Consider the following 24,942-nt stretch of genomic DNA (forward strand, 5'->3'; position numbering starts at 1 on the left):
GGGGAAGAGCCAGAAGTTGCACGGTGCCAGATAAGGTGGATAAGGACACACCGTAATGTTTTCATTCGACAGAAATTGCCATACCAGAAGTGATGTGTGACATGGAGCATTTCTGTTGTGATCACAAAACACGGTGAATGCTACTGCTGAGTGCCATCCAATGGAAAGGTATGGATCTTCAATATGGGAAGCGGCGCATTGAACCTTAGTAACAGTGTGTGACAAGTTTCAACTTGTTCGATGCAGTCAGTCAGGTATAAGCTACAGTTGAGAGAAGGTGTGATTTAATGTGTGCTGTAAATCATCCTCCATCATGAAAATGCCCGTGTCACACATCGCTTCTGGTGCAACTTCCGACTCTTCCCCAAAGTCAAAATGACCATGAAAGTAAACATTTCAAATCAATTCAGGACATTGAGGCAGCCACGACAGTGCAACTAAAGACACGCATGACAGAGGACTTCCAGAACTGCTTCAGAAAGTGTTAAGAACAATGGCAAGAACAAAGTGTGTTCAAAGAAAGGGGAAGTATTTTGAGAATGGCAATGTGTCTTTTACTGTAATAGATCTTTTATTTAAACATTCACCGTATTGTCTGATCACATCTCTTATTGTTAGATTGTCCTTGAGAATATTTAAGAATTGACCCAGAAGTCCAAGACATAATGTGCACTTTTTGGCAAAGATCAGGGTAGGGGCTGCCATTGGTATTAACAAGCTGACAAGTTTCATCTCCTTCCTTCTCCTTTGAGATGTCACACAGACTAGCACCCATCCCCAGGGCTCCCTTTCTCCCTTTGAAGTTTAGCCCTGGAACTTGGTACAACTGCCTGGGAAACTGTGGGATCTTGCTGGAGAGGCAGTTTTCCCTCACCCAAGACTTCCCAACCATCCTTTCCATACCTCTCAGTTTACCATGGAGCCAAAATACCCCTTGCAGAAGTAAATGGTCAATGCCCAAAGGCCAGAGGAGGGAGTCATCTATTTGTACTTCCCATGGCTAGGAAAGGAGCAGGTCCCAGTGCCTTGAAACCACAGCACCCTGTTCCTCCTTCAGTACAGGACTTGTCCACCTTTACTCCTCTCCTCACCTGGTCCCCACCTGGAAGCCTCCCAGAGCCTCACCTCTGTGAGCATGACCAGCCCAACAAGAAAGGAGATGACAGACACGCCAAGGATGAGGCCCTCCCTCCGGTTCTTCTTGCGGAACACACGGGGGTACATGTCCACCAGTGCCGTCACCAGGCTCTCTACGCACACAAACTGGATGAGAGGGCAAAAGAATTGGAGGGAAAAAGAGCTCCCAGAAGAAGCTCCATCACTAGCGCTGGCTTATGGCTCGCGGGGTCAGCCCTGTCAGCCGCCCTGTCTCCAGTTCCCAGGGCTGTCCTTGCATGGTTAGGTCTGGACCCACCTTCACAGCTCCTCTTGGTCCCTGGAAGGGCATTCCCATCTGACAGCTGCCCAACCCCCAGCTGTTTTAAGGTCCAGCGGGGCATTAAGCTCGACCTCGTGCCCACTGCTGCTCCTCCCCCAGCCCACCCACACCCACTCGTCTCTCAGCCTCTGAGTGGCCATCACTTGATACCTGGCTATCCAGTCCCAGGAGGACGACCATGAAGAAGAAGCAGCAGGCCCAGAGAGGAGAGAAGGGCAGCATCACCACAGCCCGGGGGTAGGCGATGAAAGCCAGGCCAGGGCCTGCAGCGGGAAGCACAGGGACACGCAGAGTGCCAGGCCGGCCCCAGGCCATGTGCGATCCAAGTGTGGCGCCATGGCATAACAGGAGCCAGAGGAAACCTCACCCCCACTGTCCTCACCCAGGAGAAGACAGACACACTCTACCTGGTCCCCAAATTTCCACCACCCCCTGTATTTTTATTGGCAGAAACAGAACCTAGAGACTGTGGGTATAAAGGTTTGGAAGACAGAAAGGGGTGTATCACCCATATTTCTGTAATTTCTACCCCAAATCCTCTGATCTCACTCTCCAGATCTATTGCCCCAAACCAGAGGTTTCAAACTCAAAAAGACCTCAGGGTCCAGGCAGACCATGTACATTTGCAAAATTGACCCAAAGGAAAATGAGAGAGTGACAGGGCCTGATGAGACCTGGCGCTATGGTGCCCCCATCAACTAAAGCAATCACTGCATTGTTTCTAGAGAGGAGACGGTTCCACAGGAAATACCTCCCAGACTAAAGTGGGCCTGAGGCCACCAGTTTGCCACCTCTGCACCCTGCGCCTTTTCTGTCACCCAAGAGTGAACTGACATTCATTTCAGAATACCACTGACATACAACCTCTAAAATAAATTACTGTTCCTCTCAGCTCGTTCAAATAGCAGGAACGGATTCTCAAGCCGGTGCCTGGGTTCATCAGTAGGAAGCTTCCTTTGAACAAAAGGGTGTGACCCTGTGACCTTTGACCTTGGACATTCCTTTACTTCTTGAAGACGCACTCCCCATACTGGTGAGATGCGGATGATACTAGCACCTGCCTCACAGCTTTCCATTGCACGGTCCAGGCAGAATGCTTCACAGAGTGCCTGGCATATAGTAAGTGTTTAATAAAAGTGAAATATTATCATTTTTAATGAGTCAATGATGTTAGTTGCTCAGTGCGTGGCACTCGGTGTAACAGGTGCACTTGTGAATGCTATGATCAAAACTGTCTTGTTACAGAGTGCAGCGGGTGGGCCACCGAACAGGGGAAGAGCAAGACAAACCTTTACAGCTCACCCAGAGAGGGGACTAGTCCTTCATTTTATTTAAAACCAGCAATAACAAGACTGCATGGTAGAAAAGCATTCACTTAACAAAGGAGGACACTCTATGTGCCAATAGAAACTTACCCCTGAGACATCATTTAAAGTGAACAAAACAAGTCATGATGTAGAACAGTGCATCTAGTATGTTATCAATTGGTTTTTTAAAAGCAATAGTAGTATGAGTGAATGTGCATGTATGTATGGGTGTGTATTTTTTTTCTCATATATGCTTAAACTATTTCTGGAGGGATAAACACAAATCTGGTAACACTGGTGGACTCCAGGGTAAGGAACTAGAAGTTGGGGTAGGAAGAAAAACAGTCACTGTATCCCCCTTCACCCTGTGAAGCTTTGTTTTTACGTCCTCCCCGGCCTTCCTGGGATGCAGCCACTGAAAGGTGACGAGAGCTCACCCACAGTGAAGGTGACAATAGAAACACCTCTGGAACCGGTTGGTGAAGGTTCAAAGCTCACAGAATCCACAGGCTTGGGCCTCCCCACCACTCACCTGACTCTGCCACTTCAGAGATGGGCACCCCCTGCTCTTGGGACATGAAGCCCAGGATGGAGAAGATGGCAAACCCGGCCACAAAGCTGGTGCCGCTGTTGAGGAAGCAGAGGGCGATGCAGTCCCTGCAGTAGGTGGGGAGGTGGAAACAGGTGAGTCAGAAAGGGCTGCAGGGCCTCAGGTGGGAGCCAGTGGAAACCCCAGGGGAGCCCTGCCCCTCACAGCAGTCAGGCCTGAGGCGGCTGCCTGGCAGAATTAAGACGAGCCTTCAAGGGACAGTTCTGCTCCCCCCCCCCCCTTTAGCTCAGTCTTGGAATAAATCAAGGTAGTCCTTAAAAAATGAGGCTCTGAGGAAGTAAAATATTAATCTAAAAATTACAAACTGCCACAGAGCCTCCCCTCCCCACCGTGTCACCACACCTTTGGGATACCACCACTGGGACACGATTCAGTGTGGCATGCTAATATCAAGGACATACGCCTGGATAATCCCAAACAACAAATAATTCTCAGTCACCTAAATCTGATTCTGAAATGTATGATATATTTTTAGCTAATATTAAAATTGGCGTAAATTCTCTAATATGAACCAGATAGGCCAAGGGAACCATGGGGAGGGGACATGGAAGGGAGAGGGGTGAAGGAAAATAGGTAAGGAGTCCATGTTTGCTGGGGTGAATGTACAAAGTAGGCAAGACTGAGGCTCCACTGCATGACACGACTACTTCTCGGGCTTGCTTACACTCCTGAGCCACTAACTTCTAAATTAGCCAGGACCCAGGCTGGGCCCCGCTGCAGTTTCTCAGCCAACCGCAACCCCCACCCATTTGGAAGCAATCCCTTTGGCATGCTGCAGCTGGCTCCTTTAAGCCACTGGTAGCCCCAGAGTATTGGAAAGTGGGGTGAAGGGTGGGGTGGGCAAATCCATGAGCTGGTGCACCCTCCAAACCACCCCTGATCCAGCACGGCTGGAGGGACAGTAGAGAGATGTAGGTTTGTGGCTCAGGCCCCACTGCCCCAGTCACCTGTAGCAGTTGTTGTGGTACTTGTTGTAGCTGCCCAGGGCCGTCAGGCACCCTAGACAGATGGCGAAGGAGAAGAAGATCTGGGTGCCCGCGTCCATCCACACCTACACAGGGAAAAGAGAAGAAAGCTGCACCCCAGGGAAGCCAGGGCAGCTGGGCTCCACAGAAGCACACAGGCCCATGCTGAGCCAGGCACGGCCGAGGGCTGGTGAAAACCCTGCTCTCAGCCTGTGCAGAACCCCCTGCGACCTGCTATCCCAAGGGGCTCTACTTTTGGGGGCCCTAGATGGGGTTTCTCGGGCACTACCAGGATGGCATAGACATTAGGCATTCGAGGAAGAGGACTAAAGGAGGAGGGTGGGTGGGGGGAACGTGCGCTAGGACTAGGCCTGGCACCACATTTTTATCCTGGAAACAAACCCCTGCCCTGAGCTCTCCTGGTGGTGTGACCAGTTTGGAAGGAACCCAGAGACAGGATCTCTAGGGTCCAGGGTCCTTACTATCAGACTCATCACGGGCATGTAGTTTGGCCTCTCGTGCCTCAAAACCCGCTGTCTGAAAAACAGGAAGAACAATCTTCAGCTCACAAAAAGTCAAGAGGGTGAACAGAAATGCATCTGTAAAGGGCTTTGTACTCCTTGGGGGGGAAAGAGCTCTCCAGCTAAACACAGGGTATGGTTGTTACTGTTATTATCTCAGCTGCTGCCCCCGCCTGAGCATGTTACGATTTAGATTTAACAGCTAGAATAACATCCAAAAGAGAAAGAAGTCAAGGCAAACAGGACTGGGCAACCCTGCAGATCAGCAGGAGGTGAGGTCCTGGGGCCACAGACCCCCCAGGCACCTCCTGCCTTCCGCGGAGGTGAGCTCTGCAAGGGAGCACCAAGCCGTGGACACAGGCATCCCAGGCAGCTGTCCCAGCACCTCTGTGTTCCCCATTTCTTGTCTTTTGCCTGGCTCTGCCCCAGGAGTCCTCCAACAGGCCCCTATTTTCCTTTCACTAATATCAGGCTCCCAACAGCCCCACACGCCAAAGCCTCAGTTTCTTTCTGCCCAAAGCTCCTCAGTCCCTATGCGACTCTCCCTGCCTCCTTACCCATCTCCCCCAACCTCAACCTCCCTTACTCTCTCTCTTATCACACTCACCCCGCCAAAGTGCATGTTACTCAGTCTTATAGTGGCAAGCTGACTACATCACAATCACATTAATTCCGCAGTCAGCATCCCCAGCTGAGACACTGAAGCTCTCGGGCTAAAGGAGGACCCAGGAATTTGTATCATTTTCGGAGCTTCCTGGATGATCCTACTGAATAGTCAGATGTGGAATCACCACCTGACAGTCCCCAAGGACTGGGTCAGGGACCCACCCAGGGCACTCACTCCTCTTGTTATATTTCCATTTACGCAGTAATTAGGAAAGGGGGGGGATGGTGAAGAAAAGGGGAGAATGTCTCTAGCCTCCTGCCCCTTCGGCGCCCTATGACTCCCATCCCCAAGGTGGGAGCAGGAGCTGTGTGGCAGGAGCTGCTACGGGGAAAAGGCAGAGGCAGAACCAGAGGGGCCCATTGGCAAGAAAGAGCAGGAAGGACAGAAACACCTGAGGACTTTTTCACCTTGAGGGAAAACATAATGGGAAAGGAGATGGGCATCAGGATTTAGTTCAGAAGCGAAAGAAGGAAAGGGTAGGCATGAAAAGAGCCTGCAGACCAGAAGAGGGGTGCTTACAAAGTTCAGTGTGATGCCATAAAATGTGAGGGAGTGCCTTGGGTGGTCTGTTTACTCCTTCAAGTTGTTACAAATCCTTTTTTCTTCTAACACTCTGCACGCCAGCTACTGTAAGGATGGTCAGTGACCTCAGGAAAACTCAGTGACCTCTGGTCTGAAAGTCACTCTGTTCTATTTCATCCCTGCTCACTCAGTAGGTTACAAGCGGCTCTGAGCTTGTACAGCGGATTTACCCAGGGTCAGAGATAAAGCGCTGGAGAGCGATGCTTATCTGCCTGGGGGCTCACGTGGTCATGAGATCAGGCAATCTCTCCCAAATAGGTCATCCAGGCCTAGAGGATTTGTTCCATGTGCCTCGCAGTACCCAGGGTGCAGACGGACCCACACGTTACCAGGGAAATTGTCCAGTGCCCTAGAGACCTCTGTGGCTGCCCACATGACGGCAGGGGGCGCAAATCCTGTGGTTATGAAGTTTTGTAAACTCAGGCTTGGGAAGACAAATTGTGACTTGGCAGTTTACCTTGCCCTATGGGGGACAGACTAAGACTGAGTTGTGAGGAGAGGTTAATGAGAACAGAGAAAAATGCAGCAGGAGAGCTGAGAGGTCAGAGTGCAAGGGTCAGATATGGTGCCTTTGACTAAAGCCCCTCCCTGAGAGCTTGGCAAGCCCCAGCTCTCTGCACAGCTGCTGCCTGACAAGCCTGCTGGGATAAGGGGAAGAAATGGGGTCAGAAGAAGGACTGAAGGAACTAGCAGAGCAAGCTGTTCTGTTCCCACCGCAGGCGACCCACCCCCTGCCCATGCCAGGAGACCTGGTTTCTAGAATAAAGCTCTAATGTGTCTCTGGCTGGGGCAGAAGACTGACCAAGAAAAAAACAAGTGTGAAAAACGCTTGGTGGAGTGTAGGCAAAAAGAGTTCTCTGGGGCCACAGAGAAAAAGCGAGACCTCTAGAAAGTCCAGGAAAGATGTTTTCAACTTTGAGTCCAACCCCAAGGATTATTATATTTACTATTTTTAGGAAGAAAATAGTGTGTAGTGGAAAAAGCCTGGGCTTTGGCGTCAAAATGAACTGGATTTCAATTACTAACTCCATTAATTACTAGCTGTGTGATCTTATGCAAGTCACTTAACCTCTCTGAACCTTGCCTTTCTCATCAGGAAAATGGGTATAATAAAATACAAATAAATAAAAATACAAATAAAATAATGTATGTAAACCTCCTTACACAAAAATAAATATTACTTCCCTATCCCACCTTCTGGGATAATTAAAAAAAAACAGCCTTTCAAACTCTCAAATAATTCATATTCTTTGGAAAATGAATATCACGGTGATTAAAACAACAGACTCCAAAAGACTACTTGTGATGAAACCCAAGCTCCCCACATCCCGCCTCCAACACATTAGTTTTGTGGTTTGAATCAAATTTGTAAGGTTCCCTAAGCTCCAGTTTCTTCACCTGTAAAATAAGGCTAACACCTAACTAATTCCCAGGGCTGGTGGGAGGATTAAACTGTGTCATGCACTCGGTAAAGTGTGTGACAAATAATAAGCACATGATCGACTGTCAGCTAGTGCTGCTGTTTATCGTTGGGTAATTTTAAATAAACAACTCACCTTTCAGTGATGAGGAGGTTCCACAGACTTCAATGCACAATATCAGAATAAAAAGACTCATTCTCAAAAAAGGACTCCCTGCACAGCAGACAGGCAAGACGAAGAGGCCCACTACCAACTGAAATCACCTACAGGTGGGAGATTCGCACGAGTGGAGGGAGGAGGAAAGGGAGAAGCGCGCGGAGACGGAGCCGCGGGGGCGCAGGATGCAGACCCAGCTCAGTGCACCGAGCTCGCTGCTTCCCAGAACCACCGCAGCTGCGGGAGATCAGACTGCTAGGGCTCTGCCAGGGCTCCACAGGGCTGAGGGGACAGAATATAACACGGCTGAACCCAACGCTCACGGCAGAGACCTCGGAGAAAAGACTGAGGGAAGAGGCTGAAAACGGGGGTTTAAGCCCACACTGCCGAGCAGAGAACGGAGCCTTAGGCACTGAGACCGGCCGCCCCCTCCCTCCCCTCCCAGAGCTCGCCCCGCCCCCACCTGCCCGGTGCTAGAGGCGGAACAGTAGCAGTGTCAGATCAAAACAACAGAAAATTTGCTGTTTTGAGAACTGTGGACCGGAAACACAAATTCACAGCCCAACTAGTTCCAGCAAAGGGGAGAGAGCTGTGGAAGCAGGACCGGCTGTGGTGGTGGTCGCCGCCATTGCTCTGGGCCACCTCTCACAACTCACCCCGCCCCTGGCCCCACCTATCTGGGCGGATCCCTGCAGGAGTAAACAGAACTGCTGAAATATACGGGCTCTGAATCAGGAGCTGGAAGAGCTTTGGAACATCAAAAGCTCTCTGCATACCCACCGGGACACTGCGCCCTGTAACCTAGACGAACTATTAACAGAGGAGAAGCCCGTCTCCCAGGGAATCCCCCCATTGTGTGAGAAGTTGGAATAGTGCAGAGAAATCATAGCACTACCGTGTGGGAGAAGAAAAATAAGTTGCAGTTGGAGAAATAATAAAACATTCTACCAACAAGTACTGGCAAACAAAAGAAAGACCGCTTTCTATCAACCTGTTGCAGAAGTCACTCCTGTAGATGTCTAGGAAGAGAAATAGTAAACCAGTAATTGCCATGAATAACCAAGGCAACAAGATAGCTCAGAAAGAAAGTGAAAAATCTCCAGAGAAGGCACTTAAAGATACAGAAATATGTGACTTAAATGACAGAGAATTCAAGATTGCAGTTCTGAAAAAACTCAACGAGATACAAGAAAACACAGATAGGCAGTTAAATGAACTCAGAAACTCAATCAAAGAACAGCATGAGCATTTTACGAAAGAGATTGAAATCTTAAAAAAGAACCAAATAGAATTTCTGGAGATTAAGAACTCAATAGAAGAAATTAAGAATGAAATAACCAGCTTAGGTAGTAGAGTTGACCAGATGGAGCAAAGAATCAGTGACATCGAAGATAGAAACCTGGAAATGACACAAATAGAAGAAGAAAGAGACTTGAGACTTAAAAGAAATGAAAGAACTCTACAAGAACTTTCTGACTCCATCAGAAAGAGCAATATAAGAATAATGGGCATACCAGAAGGAGAAGAAAGAGAGAAGGGAACAGAGAATATATTCAAACAAATTGTCGATGAGAACTTCCCAAATTTGTGGACAGAACTGGACCCTCGAATCCAAGAAGCAAATAGAACACCTAGTTACCTCAATCCCAACAGGCCTTCTCCAAGGCACATTGTATTGAAGCTGTCTAAAATCAACGACAAAGAAAGAATCCTCAAGGCAGCCAGGGAAAAGAAGACGGTAACTTACAAAGGAAAGCCCATTAGATTATCATCAGATTTTTCAGCAGAAACTCTACAAGCCAGGAGGGAGTGGAACCAAATATTCAAACTATTGAAAGAGAGAAACCATGAGCCAAGAATAATATATCCAGCAAAGATATCCTTTAGATATGAAGGAGGAATAAAGACCTTTCCAGACATACAGAAGCTGAGGGAATTTTCTAATACACGACCTGCACTACAAGAAATACTAAAGGAGGCTATTCAACCACCATCAACAGGGACAATTTGTGGCAACCACAACTCAAAAAGGGGGAGAGTAAAGGCCTGAACCAGAATATGGGAATGGAGAAAGTAAGCGTGCTGAAGAAAATGGAATACTCTAAATATCAAACTTTCTTTTACATAAACTTAAGGGTAACCACTCAAAATAAATCCAGAATTGAAATATATACTGAAATAAAAGAAAAAACAGAGGGAAACATCATAGAATACCACCACACAGAAATAATAGACAACAACAAAAAGGCAAAGAAACAATGGAGACACAGCCTTACCAGAAAACTAAAGATAGAATGACAGGAAATCCTCACATATCAATAATCACCCTAAATGTAAATGGACTGAACTCACCAATAAAAAGGCACAGAGTAGCAGATTGGATCAAAAAACTAAACCCAACCATATGCTGTCTCCAAGAGACACATCTCAGCTACAAGGACAAGCATAGACTCAAAGTGAAAGGGTGGAAATTGACACTCCAAGCAAATGGTGCCCAGAGAAAATCAGGTGTAGCCATAATGATATCAGATGAAACAGACTTCAAGGTGAAAAAGATAACAAGAGACAAAGATGGACATTTCATAATGGTGAAGGGGACTGTAAAACAAGAAGACATAACAGTCATCAATATTTATGCCCCCAGTCAGGGAGCACCGAAATACACCAAGCAACTACTAACAGAACTAAAGGGAGAAATTGACCAAAACACAATTATACTAGGGGACTTAAATACATCATTGACAGCTATGGATAGATCATCCAAACAGAAAATAAATAACGAAACAGTAGCCCTAAATGACACATTAGATGAAATGGACATAATTGACATTTATAGAGCACTTCATCCTAAAACATCAGACTATAAATTCTTTTCTAGTGTACACGGAACATTCTCAAGGATAGACCATATATTGGGACATAAAATCAGTCTCAACAAATTTAAGAAGATTGAAATCATACCATGCATATTCTCTGATCACAAGGCTTTGAAAATGGATATCAACTGTAAAAAGAAAGCGGGAAAAAACACAAATACATGGAGATTAAACAACATACTTTTAAAGAAGGACTGGGTCAAAGAAGAAATTAGAGGAGAGATCAAAAGATACATAGAAACAAATGACAATGAAAATACATCCTACCAAAATTTTTGGGATGCAGCGAAAGCAGTTTTAAGAGGGAAATTTATCTCATTACAGGCCTATCTCAAGAAACAAGAAAACTCCCAAATAAATAACCTCATGTTACATCTTAAAGAACTAGAAAAAGAAGAAAAAGTAAAACCCAAGGTCAGCAGAAGAAAGGAAATAACAAAAATTAGAGCAGAACTAAATGAAATAGAGAACAAAAAGACAACAGAAAAAATTAATATGACAAAGAGCTGGTTCTTTGAAAAGATTAACAAAATTGACAAACCCTTGGCTAGACTTACTAAGATAAAAAGAGAGAAGACACTGATTAACAAAATCAGAAACGTAAAAGGGGAAGTTATCACGGACACCACAGAAATACAAAGGATCATCCAAGAATAATATGAAGGACTATATGCCACCAAATTCAACAACCTAGAAGAAATGGACAAGTTCTTAGAAACATATATCCTTCCAAGGCTGAATCATGAAGAACTGGAAAATCTAAACAGACCGATCACCAGTAACGAAATTGAATCAGTCATCCAAAACCTTCCCCAAAGCAAAAGTCCGGGACCAGATGGCTTCACTAGTGAATGCTACCAAACCTTCAAAGAGGATCTAATACCAATCCTGCACAAACTCTTCCAAAAAATTAAAGAAGAGACAGTACTCCCTAACTCATTCTATGAGGCCAACATTACCCTGATACCAAACCTGGTAGGGACAGCACAAAAAAAGAAAACTACAGACCAATATCTCTGATGAATACCGATGCAAAAATCCTAAATAAAATTCTAGCAAATCGAATACAACAATGCATTAAAAAGATTATTCATCACGACCAAGTGGGGTTCATCCCCGGGGCACAAGGATGGTTCAACATATGCAAATCCATCAATGTGATACATCACATAAACAAAATAAAGGACAAAAATCATATGATTATATCAATTGATGCAGAAAAAGCATTTGACAAGATACAACATCCATTTATGATTAAAACACTTAATAAAATGGGTATAGAAGGAAAATACCTTAACATAATAAAGGCCATATATGACAAGCCCTCTGCTAATCTCATAATTAATGGAGAAAAACTGAAGCCCTTTGCTCTACGTTCAGGAACACGACAGGGATGTCCCCTATCACCTCTGCTTTTCAACATCGTGTTGGAAGTCCTTGCCAGAGCAATCAGGCAAGAGAAAGAAATAAAAGGCATCCAAATTGGGAATGAAGAAGTTAAATTACCACTCTTTGCAGATGACATGATGCTATATATAGAAAGCCCTAAAGACTCCACCAAAAAGCTATTAGAAACAATCAACGAATACAGTAAAGTTGCCGGCTACAAAATCAACGCACAGAAGTCCATTGCCTTCCTATATACTAACAATGAAATCTCAGAAAAAGAAATACAAAAAACAATTCCTTTTGCAATTGCAGCAAAAAGAATAAAATACCTAGGAGTAAACTTAACCAAGGATGTGAAAGACCTATATGCTGAAAACTATAAGACATTTTTGAAAGAAATTGAAGAAGACACAAAGAAATGGAAAGACTTTCCGTGCTCATGGATTGGAAGAATCAACATAGTTAAAATGGCCATATTACCCAAAGCAATATACAGATTCAATGCAATCCCCATCAAAATCCCAATGGCATATTTTAAAGAAATAGAACAAAAAATCATCAGATTTGTTTGGAACCATAAAAGACCCCGAATAGCCAAAGCAATCTTAAGAAAAAAGAACAATAATGGAGGTATCACACTTCCTGACTTTGGCTTGTACTACAGGGCTACAATAATCAAAACAGCATGGTATTGGCAGAAAAACAGACACATAGACCAATGGAATAGAATTGAGAACCCAGAAATAAAACCACATAAATATGGACAGATAATTTTTGACAAAGAAGCTAAAAACATACAATGGAGCAAAGACAGCCTCTTCAATAAATGGTGCTGGGAGAATTGGATAGCCACGTGCAAAAGAATGAAACTGGACTGCTATTTGTCACCATATACCAAAGTTAATTCAAAATGGATCAAAGACTTAAGCATAAGACCTGACACAATAAACTGCATAGAAGAAAACATAGGTACTAAATTTATGGACCTTGGGTTCAAAGAGCATTTTATGAACTTGACTCCAAAGGCAATGGAAGTAAAAACTAAAATAAACGAATGGGACTATATGAAACTTAAAAGCTTCTGCACAGCAAAAGAAACCATTGACAAAATAAAGAGGCCACCAACTGAATGGGAGAAGATTTTTGCAAACAGTGCTTCCGATAAGGGGCTAGTATCCAGAATATACAAGGAACTCATGCAACTCAACAACAAAAAAACAAACAACCCAATTGAAAAATGGGCAGAGGACTTGAAGAGACATTTCTCCAAAGAGGACATACAAATGGCAAATAGACATATGAAAAAATGCTCAACATCACTAATCATCAGAGAAATGCAAATAAAAACCACAATGAGATATCACCTCACCCCAGTCAGAATGGCTATCATCAACAAGACAAATAATAACAAATGTTGGAGAGGCTGTGGAGAAAAAGGAACCCTCATACACTGTTGGTGGGAATGCAGACTGGTGCAGCCGTTATGGAAGGCAGTGTGGAGGTTCCTCAAAAAATTACAAATAGAATTACCGTATAACCCAGCAATCCCTCTCCTGGGTATCTACCCAAAAAATCTGAAAACATTTAGAGATAAAGACACGTGTGCTCCAATGTTCATTGCAGCTTTGTTTACGGTGGCCAAGACATGGAAACAACCAAAATGTCCTTCGATAGATGAATGGATAAAGAAGTTGTGGTATATATACACAATGGAATACTATTCGGCAGTAAGAAAAGATGATATAGGAACATTTGTGACAACATGGATGGATCTTGAGAGAGTAATGCTGAGCGAAATAAGTCAGACAGAAAAAGCAGAGAACCATGTGATTTCACTGATATGTGGTATATAAACCAAAAACAACAAAAGAACATGAGAAACAGAAACTCATAGACACAGACAATGGTTTGGTGGTTGCCAGAGGGTAAGGGGTGCGGGGGGTGGGGGGTGGGAGATGAGGGTAAGGGGGATCGAATATATGGTGATGGAAGGAGAACTGACTCTGGGTGATGAACACACAATGGGATTTATAGATGATGTAATACAGAATTGTACACCTGAAATCAATGTAATTTTACTAACAATTGTCACCCCAATAAATTTAATAGAAAAAAAAAAGACTCATTCTAATCAACAGTTCCAACTCCTCCCCAAACCCTGCATTAGAATAGCTTAGCATAGATATTCCAAAGTTTCAGTAAAGGCTGTTTGGACACCCTACCCCCCAGCCCTGCCTTTATCAATCTACCAAAGTGCAGTAGAGCAGACAGAAGGAAAGAAACAAGTGCTGGGATGAAGCACACACTGCACCAGTGCAGTCCTGAGTCTGCAGTGCCGTCACCCCTGTGAAAGAGACAAGCCCTGGAGAATACCAGCAGAGGCAGCAACCTGTGTGGCACACAGCAAGCCTGGCAAAAGGAGAAGAGGAAAGCACATAACCCAGCATTGTCTCTGCCTGGCTCCCCGCTCCCACATGCAGTGCTTGCCAGAGATGTCTTTGGTCTTCGGGTTGGCTAGCAGGAATTTTGCACCTTTCTCAAGTGCCAGGCAAATGCCAGCTGGAATTATCACACTTCCTGGGGAGTGCCAGCTACATTCAATTAGGGTTCTGGCAGGGCATCCCACCCTGCAGGGGCTGCTCTGCTCACAGACAACAATGGACTCACTTCATGGGACCAGGCCAGGTGGTTAATAAGGCAGCTCGGAAGCTCAGGACCAAACCTGGCTCTTGAAATCTCTCCCTCCCCATGGTCTCAGAGGACTTGGAAGACATATGCTCCCTGCACAGCCAACAGCTGACTGGGGTTGGAAGGATGGTATCCTGGAGAGCAGATTAAGATGTCTTATTCCCTTCAGTAACCCACACAGAGAGTTATGGCTTTATTAACTCTCAGAGGCTATCTGGTCCACCTGCTTTATATAATATTTGTTGGAAGATATATATATTACACTATACCTAGAACAGGCCTGGCACATAATAGATGCTCAAGAAATTTCTGCTGAACAAATGAGCTGTGAGAAAAACAAAGATAAGTGGATGAGGACTTTGCCTACAAGAGATCATACAGTAGGTGGAATTTGTCAACATTCAGACTTGGATTGCAAGTGCAGGTGCAAGGACGGAAAATTCTTTAAGCTCTCTAGGTCTTAATTTTCTTATCCATAAAATGGGGATACCTCCCTGATCTGCTGTGAGGATTAGCTGAAATAATGCATGCAAGCCTTCTACTGCCAGGCACATAGTAAGCACTCAATAGTTAGCTATAAGTCACCGATCAGGGCAAACAAGGTATTGATCACAGAAGCCATGAATCGGTTCCAGAAAAACTGGACTCTCTCTCCTTTTACTCTCTCAGCCTACCTGCCTGTCTCCCGGCCTGAAATGTCCCTTCCTTCCCAGCCTGGCCTCCAAACAAAGGCGGGCTTCGGCATAGCTTAACCACACCTGTGGTTCACACCTGTGGTTCACACCTCTGGTTCACACATCTGCTGCTCCAGAACCACAATGGCTCCCTCTGGCATAGGAGATCCAAGCCAAAATCTATACCTGTCCTCCAAAGCCTTCCCTCACCTCTACTGCCCCACAATCTCCTGCGTGCTGCCTACTCTCTCTCCATTACAACCCTTTGGTTCCAGAGAAGCCAAAAGGCTTATGATAACAAAATAAAAATACACTTGGTTTGGCCTGCCACTTACTTGCTGTGTGACCTTGGGCCTTGTTTGCTCATCTGTACAATGAGGAGTTTGTACTAGATGATCTCTGGAGCCCTTTCAGCTCCAACGGCTGTGGCCCTACAGTTTGACTCCAAAGCCTGAGTGCAGCCTTTGGGCCCCACATGGAGATGACACAGCAGCAGTCTGTGTCTCTGTTATGTCTAAAAAATGGGGGAAGGAAAGGATAAACCCAGGCCCCACCAGAAGGTCACTGTGAAATGCCCAGGACGTAAGGCTATGTGGCTCCACGGGAAGGTTTCTGACTGTGGGAGCTCTGGCAGCCCCCTATAGAACTCAGGATGGAAGAACTCATAATTCTGTCAGGGTGGACGTGAGACTTGAAAATAGCTGAGCTTCTGGATCACCCCAAATTCTGCACAAGGGGGAGCCATTGCCTCTGTGTGTACTGAGTCCAGGCCTCAGAGGGACTGTGGCAGTGAGTGCCTCTCCCTTTTCTCTTGCTTTCTTCTCAGCACAGCAATTTCAGCAGCTGTGCTGGTGCCTTTCTATATAAATGATTGAAGAGCCAGCCACTTGTTCATCTCTTCTGTGCTGGGCGCCTCCAGCCCTAGGTCTCCTCAGAGCCCTGTCATAGACTGAGAACCTCCTCCAGCACCAAGGGAAGATCCCTAAATTGTCCACACGCTCTCCAAGGAGGCAGAGGCAGGGCACAGAGCTGGGTAACACATCTTAGGGGCTCTGGGGGCCCTGGCCCTCGATACCTCCTGGCTTTGCCAGCTTTCAAAATGGCTGCCAAACAGGAGAAGATAAGAAACCCTTCAGAGGCAGTGGCTTCTTATTTCCGGCCCTGCTTTACAAACCCCTCCAGTCAGCAAACAGCACCACCTCCTCCCTTTTTGAGGGCCAGGGCCACGAAGAAGCTGGCTGAGGGGAGGGAAGAAGCAGGGGCCTCTTGACAACTGACAGGAAACTCAACACCAGTCCAGTTGGTGCTGGGAGGGGCTGGGGAGCTGGGCCTAGGAATGGCCATGTGACAGAGGGAAGGACCCAGAGGGGGCTAGTGGAGGCTTAAGAAAGAGAGAAGAAGTTAGGTGTGAAATGAGATCTCCAAGGGAAAAAATGCAAAAAGGGGATGGGCAGATGTGGAGAAATGGGTCCAGCCTGTGGGTAAAGACCATTAGTGACATACTTGCTGCCCTTAAGAAATATTACTGGGGCCTCAGGGCCCCCCAGCTTTCCTGGCAGCTGTGAACCAAGGAGGAGGACCACAAACAGCAACTAACAGATGCCTCTGACCACCGCCCCACCCCCCACACACACACAGAGCATGGATGCCTTAGGGTTGAGCCAGGAGCAGGGATGCTTCCCCAGAGCACAGGGAAGGGCCGTAGCTCAAGTACCTTCAGAGCCAAGTGACAGCCTTGTCTGCGGCTTCTTACCTGGGGATCCCACAGACGGGTGAGGTTTGGATACAGGTAAAACTGAATTCCTTGGGCTGCCCCAGGCAGTGTCACCCCTCGAATTAAAAGAACCACCAGCATGAGGTAAGGGAATGTGGCTGTGAAGTATACCACCTGGTGAAGAGGCAGATGAGGGACAAGAAACTTGTGAGTTAGGAGGGAGGGGGCTGGAGACCGAGCAGGGAGGCCGGAGGCAGGAGCTCCCCACCTACAGGTGGGGTTCTGCTCCTACCCTTCCCCTCGCCCCCCGCCCCCTGCAGCTGTTCAGTTCCACCTCCCCTCTGCCATGAGCCACAACCTCTCGTCTCCCTCCCCCCTCCGGCTTAAAGTACCCCCCTCCCCGACACATACCCAGTAAATATTTGTTGAGTGACTGAATGAACTTAGGCATTCTCCCAACAAGCGTGTTTGGAATTATGGCACAGGTGGTCAGGTATGAAAAGATCTGTAACACATGATCCCTCTCCTCCAGAGTTGACGAGCTTAGTGCACCCAGACAGCCAGACTAGGGAGGAAGCCTTGTCAGAGGCCTCCAGGGCAGGAGTCCAGAAGAACTCAGAATGCCCTTCTAATACCTCGTACACTCTAGGACAAAGAGGCCCCCACATTCTCAGGTGGGTTGAGAATCATTTTGAGACTAAGTCTTAACGGAATTCTCTTTCCAAAGGAACAGTACGCGAACTAGGGAGCCATGAACTGTGTTCAATTTGCAATGGGCCCACACACATGCTATATTCCAAGATCAAATTCCTCTGGAAATATCCTTCTGCCTTTCTTTCTCTGTCTCTTTCATTTAATATCCCCAAATACCCAAAGGACATGGGATTAAAGCCAGCAGAGGCACAGAAGCAAGGAAAAGCACTGCATAAAACCTTTGTGGGTCATTCCCCCATCCCTCACTACGCTACAACTTAGGGACCTCCTGGGTGACTGAACCTCCAGTGAGGGCGGGGAGTGCTAGGATGGGAGGGCCCAGCGCTGTCCCACACGGACCTTGCCCGTGGACTTGACCCCCTTCCAGATGCAGAAGTAGCAGATGACCCAGGCAAGCAGGAGGCACAGGGCCAGCTCCCAGCGCAGGGCCCCCGGGTGCTGGATGCCATCGGAGATCTTCAGGACCCGCCTCCTGGGGAGAGAAGGTTGAGCCAGGCCCCACTTTTGCTGCCAGCCTCCATTTGGTAGCCTGCATGTCTCGGGCAGCGGAGCTATGTCTCCAGGCTCTTGTCCAAAGGCTTGTCAGTTCTTGTCACCCGAATCCATGAGGCTGTCCTTTACCCAGAGATGGGGGTAGATACAAAGGGAGGCAAGTATAAACTGTTCCCAGGTAAGTATGCTCTGGGAGGCTGAGTACCAATGTGACCTGGAGAAGGAGGTGCAGACACATATTTTCTCAGCCAGGGTTTTAGGATGTTTTGATATCAGGAATTATGCCCTAGATGCATGTCAGTATTGGGGAGAGGAGAAGATAAGAGGCAATGCACATGCAGCTAGAGAGAGGAGGGGAGCTAGGAGGTGGACCCACACACATGTACACTAACATGGGGAGGGGCACATGGGGGGAGGCAAGGCAGGCACCCCTGACGAGAGTGGCAACATTCTCATCTCTGAAACCAGTTCTGCGTTAACCACAAATACAGGCACAACAGAAAAAAAAAGCCACTTAGGTGACAGGGCCACCAAAGAAGGAAATGGAAATTGTTCCCTAGCTATCTATTGAGAGTCACCACTGCAGGAACCCATCCCCGCGCCCTTCTTTCAAGCACACAGTTCTCAGTGGGGTGGGGAACAGGCCTCACTTACTCCCAGAACTCGAGGACAGGAGAGGTGGCATTCTCAGAGGTCACGTTCAGGGAGCCATTGGTCCTCTGGAACTCCATACAGTGCTCTACTCCGGGGTCCATGGGAGGGAAGCAAGAGGAAAATCATTAGACAGTAGCTGGGGTGAAATTGTAAGAGAATGGAAGTGAGGTATCTGGAAGGAACTGGGCTGAAGTTGTCTATACAAACATCCTCAAACACATACTGACCTCAACAAACCCACCTCTCTCTCTCCCACACGCTTTTACTTTGGTACATATTCTTATTAAAGCATGATCCTATGGCATCAGGAAAGATGCTACGCTTTCTGTCTGCTTCAAAGTATATAAATATTTCTAGGTGACTGTCATGTATAAGCTCACAACCTTGGAGGAATAATAAGAATGCCTTCTAGGGAAGTGACGCAGCCGAGGAGCTAAAAGCACAGGTACAGGTAGGTACAAGAAAGCTCTGGCTGGAATCCTGACCCTCTGGTTAGTGACCGTGTGGCTTGCTGAGCCTCACTTCCCTCATGTCTAAAATGACATCAGAAAATCCATTTTCAGGATTGATAGGGGATTAAATGAAAACACATCTGGAAAGTGCTCGACAAGCAGTGGCTCTTAATGATCTGTACATGACTTTGGAGTTTCACAAAGAGCGTTCATATTGCTTTTCACATTCTATTAGTACAATAATCTTCGAAAATATTAAGCCAGATCATGTTTTCCCCATTGTACACATAAAGAACGGAAGTCTGCTTAGAAATGGCCTGTCTTAGCTTATAAGTGACTAAGTGAGAGCCAGAATCCAGTCCAGCAAACTGTGTTTGTTCTACCTTCTGAACATCTAGAATCTGACTTTCTCATCACCACCGCACCACCCTGGGGCAGGTCGCCATCATCTCATGCCTCCCCAGCTGGCTTTCAGTTTCTACTTGTACCTCCCTTGTCAAACCTCCATACAGCAGTCAGAGTGATATTGCAATTTACACCACAATTTATGTCATGCCCTCGTTCAAGGGCTTCCTACCCCACTCAGAGAAAAGAGCCAGAACCTCTATAATCACCCCCGAGGCCTATTCAATCGACGCCATCGCCTCTGGCTTCATCTCCCACTGCTCTCCCTCACCTGCTCCAGCCCCATGGACCCCTTGCTGTTCTCTGGGTGCTATAGATACTGGCCGCCCAGGGTCTTTCACTGGGTGTCCCTCCTACCTCATGCCGGCCCCCTGCTATCTCCATGGCTCACCCCCACCTTCTTCAGAGTCCCACTCAAGTGTCATGATCTCAGTAATGCCTTCCCCAATGACCCATGTAAATTACACCCACACCCCTAAAACTCCCAATCCCTGCTCCCTGTGTTAGTTTTCTCCACAGCACTTTTTCTAACATGATAGCTATAACTCATTTATTTGGTTTATGGTCTGTCTCCTGTCACTAGAATGACAACTTTATGCAGGCAGGAACCTTCGTTTTCATACATTACCGCATCCCTGGTGCTTAGAACAGAGCCCGACATAGTCAGAGCTCAGTAATATCTGTTGAATGATTGAATGTCAACCCAGCACTCATCTCACTAGGCATGTCACTTTTCTTGAAGCTCCAGCACATCCAGAAAAGTGCTGTTTCATCCTGACAGCACAAGATGTCCTATGCTATTCAAGATGTTAGGCTCGCAGTAAAACCAGACGCACTAGGAGAAATGTCTCAAATGTCAAGAAGCAAGACTTGGGTATTGAGTTTGCCTCAGAACTGTCTCAGAGACACCCACCCCCAATCAACTTAAAGGCAGATAGGCCTAACAATGCCCTGAAGCAAAAGCCCTAGGCCACCCAAAATTCAGTTTTATAACAAGAACTCCACTGAGGTCTGGATAAAATCATCACCTGAATAGCTAGTTGTCAAGGGTGATTTCAGTGCACATAGATGGAAGGAAGGGAGGGAGGGAGGGAGGGAGGGAGGGAGGGAGGGAGGGAGGGAGGGAGGGAGGAAAAAATACATCATATAAAGAAAATATTAGAATAGAACAGATTTTTAAAACTTGCTTCATTCAACAAATATTTTTTGGTTCTTGTGATATAGCCAGCCCTGGGCTAGGCATAAAGGCTATCGAGATAAAGACATCTTTTCTGCCTTCGAGATCTTGCTGGCCTGTGAGAAAACCAGACAACAAAGAGACAGAAAGTGGGGCAGGAGCCACAGCAGGCCCAGGGCTCAGTGCAGTACTGCCACACACATTTCAGAAGAACCTAATGCATATTGGGGTGTCAGGGGAAGTACCTCCAAGATTTGACTTTTCACTTGAAAAATGGTGGAATAGAGCTGGTGGCAGACATCGGCCAGGGAATGCCTGGAAAGGGAGCATAAAGTTTGAGGGCCAGAGGGGCGTTGAATACCATGCTAACCATTGCAGAAATGTGCCTCCCTGGCAAGGAAAAGAAGCAAACTCCAGTTCAAAACTGAGTAACTTATCTAAACAAGAAAAATTAATCATAGCACAGGTGTGGCCTCACCAACAGGCCCTGGGAGCTCTCTGGCCAAAGAGAGCAAGATGGAATGCTGAGGACCCGAACAGGACATGTCCAGTGTGCTCCCCACCTGCACGGCCCAAAGGGGGCCATTAGCCATGTGGGGCTCTTCACACTTAAATTAATTCAAATTAAATAAAAATTTAAAAAGTCAGTTCTTCACACTCACTAGCCACATTTCAGGTGCTCGATAACCACATGTTGGCTACATTGCAGATAGTACATCATCACAGAAAGTTCTTCTGGAGAGAACTACCCTAGGTAATTTTAATTTTTTGTTACTTTCAACTCATTAGACTCACTAGTTCTCTTGCCATTGGTGGCTCTTGTGGTCTTACAGGCATAAGAGAAAAATCAATTGCTATTATAAATTACATTGGTGATATACAAAACAGCTTATTCCCTGGTTAAATCCAGATGAATTATGGGTTGGAAAAACCTAACATAGTATCAAAGAGAAGCTATGAGGAACCAAAAAATGAAGAAACAACATATACATATAACTAACCATGATTCAAATAGAAATAAACAGCTACACTACATAAACAGTCAGCTCTATTTGCATAATACATGAATTTACAATACAGTAATTGAATTTTTTTTTTAATTCTTTGATATTTGGCCTGTGATGCTGGTGAAATCTCGCTCTTATCTTTGAGGTAAGATCTCCATGACCTACTCGGCAGATTTCTAGTGAGTCCCTACATTGTGGTTGGAATTGGGTTGTCTGCGACGCTGAGACAATCCCACTCCTGGGTGATGGCAGAGCAGGAGGAGAAAATGGACTCCGGAGGTTACCTTACCTGTATTCCACTCATTGCGGCAGCTTCCCCAGGGAAGGTCGATGGTGAAGCTGCTAAAGAGGTAGAAGAGGGCCCAGGCCAGGACAATGATGTAGTAAATGTTGAGAAGGATGACGATCATCTGGGAGGCATAGCCGATGCCTGGAGAGGGAAAGGGGCCGAACGGGGCTGGCAACAGTGCACAGATTTCTCATACACGACCCACCCCTGCTTAGGAGAGCGTTCACGTGCCACTCCCAGTGTCCTGAAACAAGAAGGCCTGGGACCTAGGCTCCTGGCTCCCTCCTCTCCCTTCCCAGCAGCAGGAGCATGCTTCCTGCTCCCACAGCCCTGCCCACGTAGGGAGGAGGGGACTTTTCTCCCTGCCTCCTGCTGCCTTATCCAGGCTTCCTGTGCACTGTCACCTTTATCAGGTTCTGAAAGTTTACTGACTCAAAGTTATTTTAAAATGTGTGAGACTAACTGAGATTCCAATAGTTAATGTCCCTGGAATTAGTCTGATATATTTCTGAAACATAAAAGCGTATGTTAACAGCAGGAACAGATAATTCACATAGGACAAAACTACAAATAGATCCTCCCTCATAATTGCAGGTGTGCAAAGTCAAACAACAATGAGGTACCTTTCTGCATCTACAGCCCTAGTGAAGATTTTTACCAATGATATAACTCAATGATTTTTAAACTTGTCTACGTATTAGAATTAACTGGGGATAGTTTAAAAATTCCAAAGCCAGACCAGACCCCAGACCAATTAAATGACAATCTCTGAGGGTAGAGTACAGACCTTAGGATGTTTTGACGGTTCCCCAGGTGGTACCAATATGCAGACAAATTTGGGAACCACACATAGCTCAGGAAGGAAAGATGTCTAGTGGCATGTCTGGTGACACTGAAAGTCAGTATAATACTTCCGCATGACAACTCAGTAAGCCAAATCAAGAGTCATCACCTTGCTCATCCATTTGATCCAGTGACTCTCATCCCGGGAGTTTATGCCAAAGAAATAATTCCAAAAAAGGGGAATTATCTCAACCAATATACATAATAGCAGAATGTAACCATTTTATAAGTAATTGAAAATAAGAAAAAGCCCAAAACAAAGAACTGTTAAGTAATTTACGATGTATCTACTTGATGGAAGTTAATGTAATCATTTAATGATTATATAGAAAATGGAAAATAACACTAACTGAAAAACAGAGATATAAATTGTGCATATTCCCTATTAATAGATATGTAAACTCTATAGATAGAGAAAGAATGAAATAAAACCCTCAAAACTGGAAACAATCCAAACGTTGTTCGATGGGTAAATGGTTAAATAAATTGTGATATATCCATACCATGAAATACTACTCAGCAATAAAAAGGAATGAACTACTGATACAAGAACAAGCAAGCTGGATGGATCTCCAGAGCATCACGCTGAGTGAAAAAGCCAATTTCAAAAGGTTATATAGTATATGCTTCCATCTATATAACATTCTCAAAATAACAAAATTATAGAGGTACAGAACAAATCAGTGGTTGCTAGAGGTTAGGGATGGGGAGGGTGAGGTAACATGACTGTAGCGGAGAAGCATGACAGATCTTTGTGGTGATGGGACGGTTCTGTATCTTGATTGTGGTGGCGGTTACACAAATCTATACACACAAAGTGATAAAATTACACAGAATTATGCAGACACAAATGAGTTCAAGGAAAACTGGTGAAATCTAAATAAGGTCTGGATAGTAATGTCAATTTCTAGGTTGTGATATTATGCTATAGTTATGTAACATGTTACCGTTGGGGGACACTGGGGGAAAGATACACATGACCTGTTTTTACAACTTTCTGTGAATATATAATTATTTCAAAATAGAAACTTCCGAAAATTCTACATAGAGAAAAATACTAAAATAAAACACCTAATTTTAAATAGCTATTGTGTCAGAATGGTATAATTAGTAACGATATTTTTCTCATTTAAAGTCTCTCTTAAAATGTCTTCTAATTGATTAAATGTTTTCAAAAACACAAAATCATTGTTATATGTTTTTAAAATGTATAGCTAAAATAGCTTTGCACTCTAGTTATTTAACTTAAAGCCTTTGCCCCATCCTCATCCCCATCTTCCCCATTCTCACATGGACTGGGTGATTAGCTCAGTATTGGGTCCCTAAAAATGGAGGGTTTAATATAAAGGCATAGAGTCTTATCTCAATTAGCACTACTGCTAAACAATCCAGTCATTCCAAATAAGGTTTATAGCCCTAAGTGCAGAATCTTGGAATCAGACACACAGCTACTCACCCTCAAAGATAGGGCAGATCTTCCTCCAGGCTGTGACGCCTCCCTGGCTGGTGTACTGGCCCAGTGCTGTCTCCAAGAGGAAGACAGGAATGCCACAGGTAAAAAGGAAGATGAGGTAGGGGATGAAAAAGGCACCTGTGGGTGGGAAATAGGCTGTCCATTATCTGGCACTAGCCTCCTCGTGGTCCACATTCATTTTTTCCCATTATCACCCCATACTGCCCATCAGAATCCCAGGGATGGGGGACATGAAAAACTGCAGGGGACATCTGTCCAGAAGTCTGGAACTATAGCAGAGAGGGGTCAAGAGTCACCAACTTACCTGGAATCTAACCAGTCCCTTTTTTCACTCTGAAGTTTCAGTCTATATCTACCAAGGTTTGCTCCCCCATTGAACATCAATCATTGCCTAAATAACACATAACTTGTGGCAATAACAAGGAGC

The 24,942-nt window shown here is 45.7% G+C and overlaps 1 protein-coding gene across 3 annotated transcripts in view; it reads right to left on the reverse strand.

Annotated features, from left to right (window-relative positions):
• The window catches only part of SLC6A13 (solute carrier family 6 member 13), a 45,192-nt gene that overhangs the window by 2,992 nt on the left and 17,258 nt on the right, over positions 1–24,942 (reverse strand). For 2 of the 3 annotated variants that reach the window (XM_019711298.3, XM_019711297.3), the window contains exons 3-11: positions 24,498–24,632; positions 22,199–22,339; positions 18,869–18,953; positions 18,062–18,194; positions 17,048–17,182; positions 4,303–4,406; positions 3,278–3,402; positions 1,589–1,701; positions 1,126–1,263 (exon numbers count right to left, since the gene is read on the reverse strand). In XM_019711298.3, coding sequence (XP_019566857.1) covers positions 1,126–1,263; positions 1,589–1,701; positions 3,278–3,402; positions 4,303–4,406; positions 17,048–17,182; positions 18,062–18,194; positions 18,869–18,953; positions 22,199–22,339; positions 24,498–24,632 — 1,109 coding nt within the window. The remainder of the gene's footprint in view (positions 1–1,125; positions 1,264–1,588; positions 1,702–3,277; positions 3,403–4,302; positions 4,407–17,047; positions 17,183–18,061; positions 18,195–18,868; positions 18,954–22,198; positions 22,340–24,497; positions 24,633–24,942) is intronic. The other variant, XM_074325216.2, reaches the window with a different exon arrangement.

Source organism: Rhinolophus sinicus, chromosome 1 (assembly GCF_057876585.1).
Source record: "Rhinolophus sinicus isolate RSI-liver-muscle chromosome 1, RSI-T2T, whole genome shotgun sequence".
Classification (NCBI taxonomy): domain Eukaryota; kingdom Metazoa; phylum Chordata; class Mammalia; order Chiroptera; family Rhinolophidae; genus Rhinolophus; species Rhinolophus sinicus.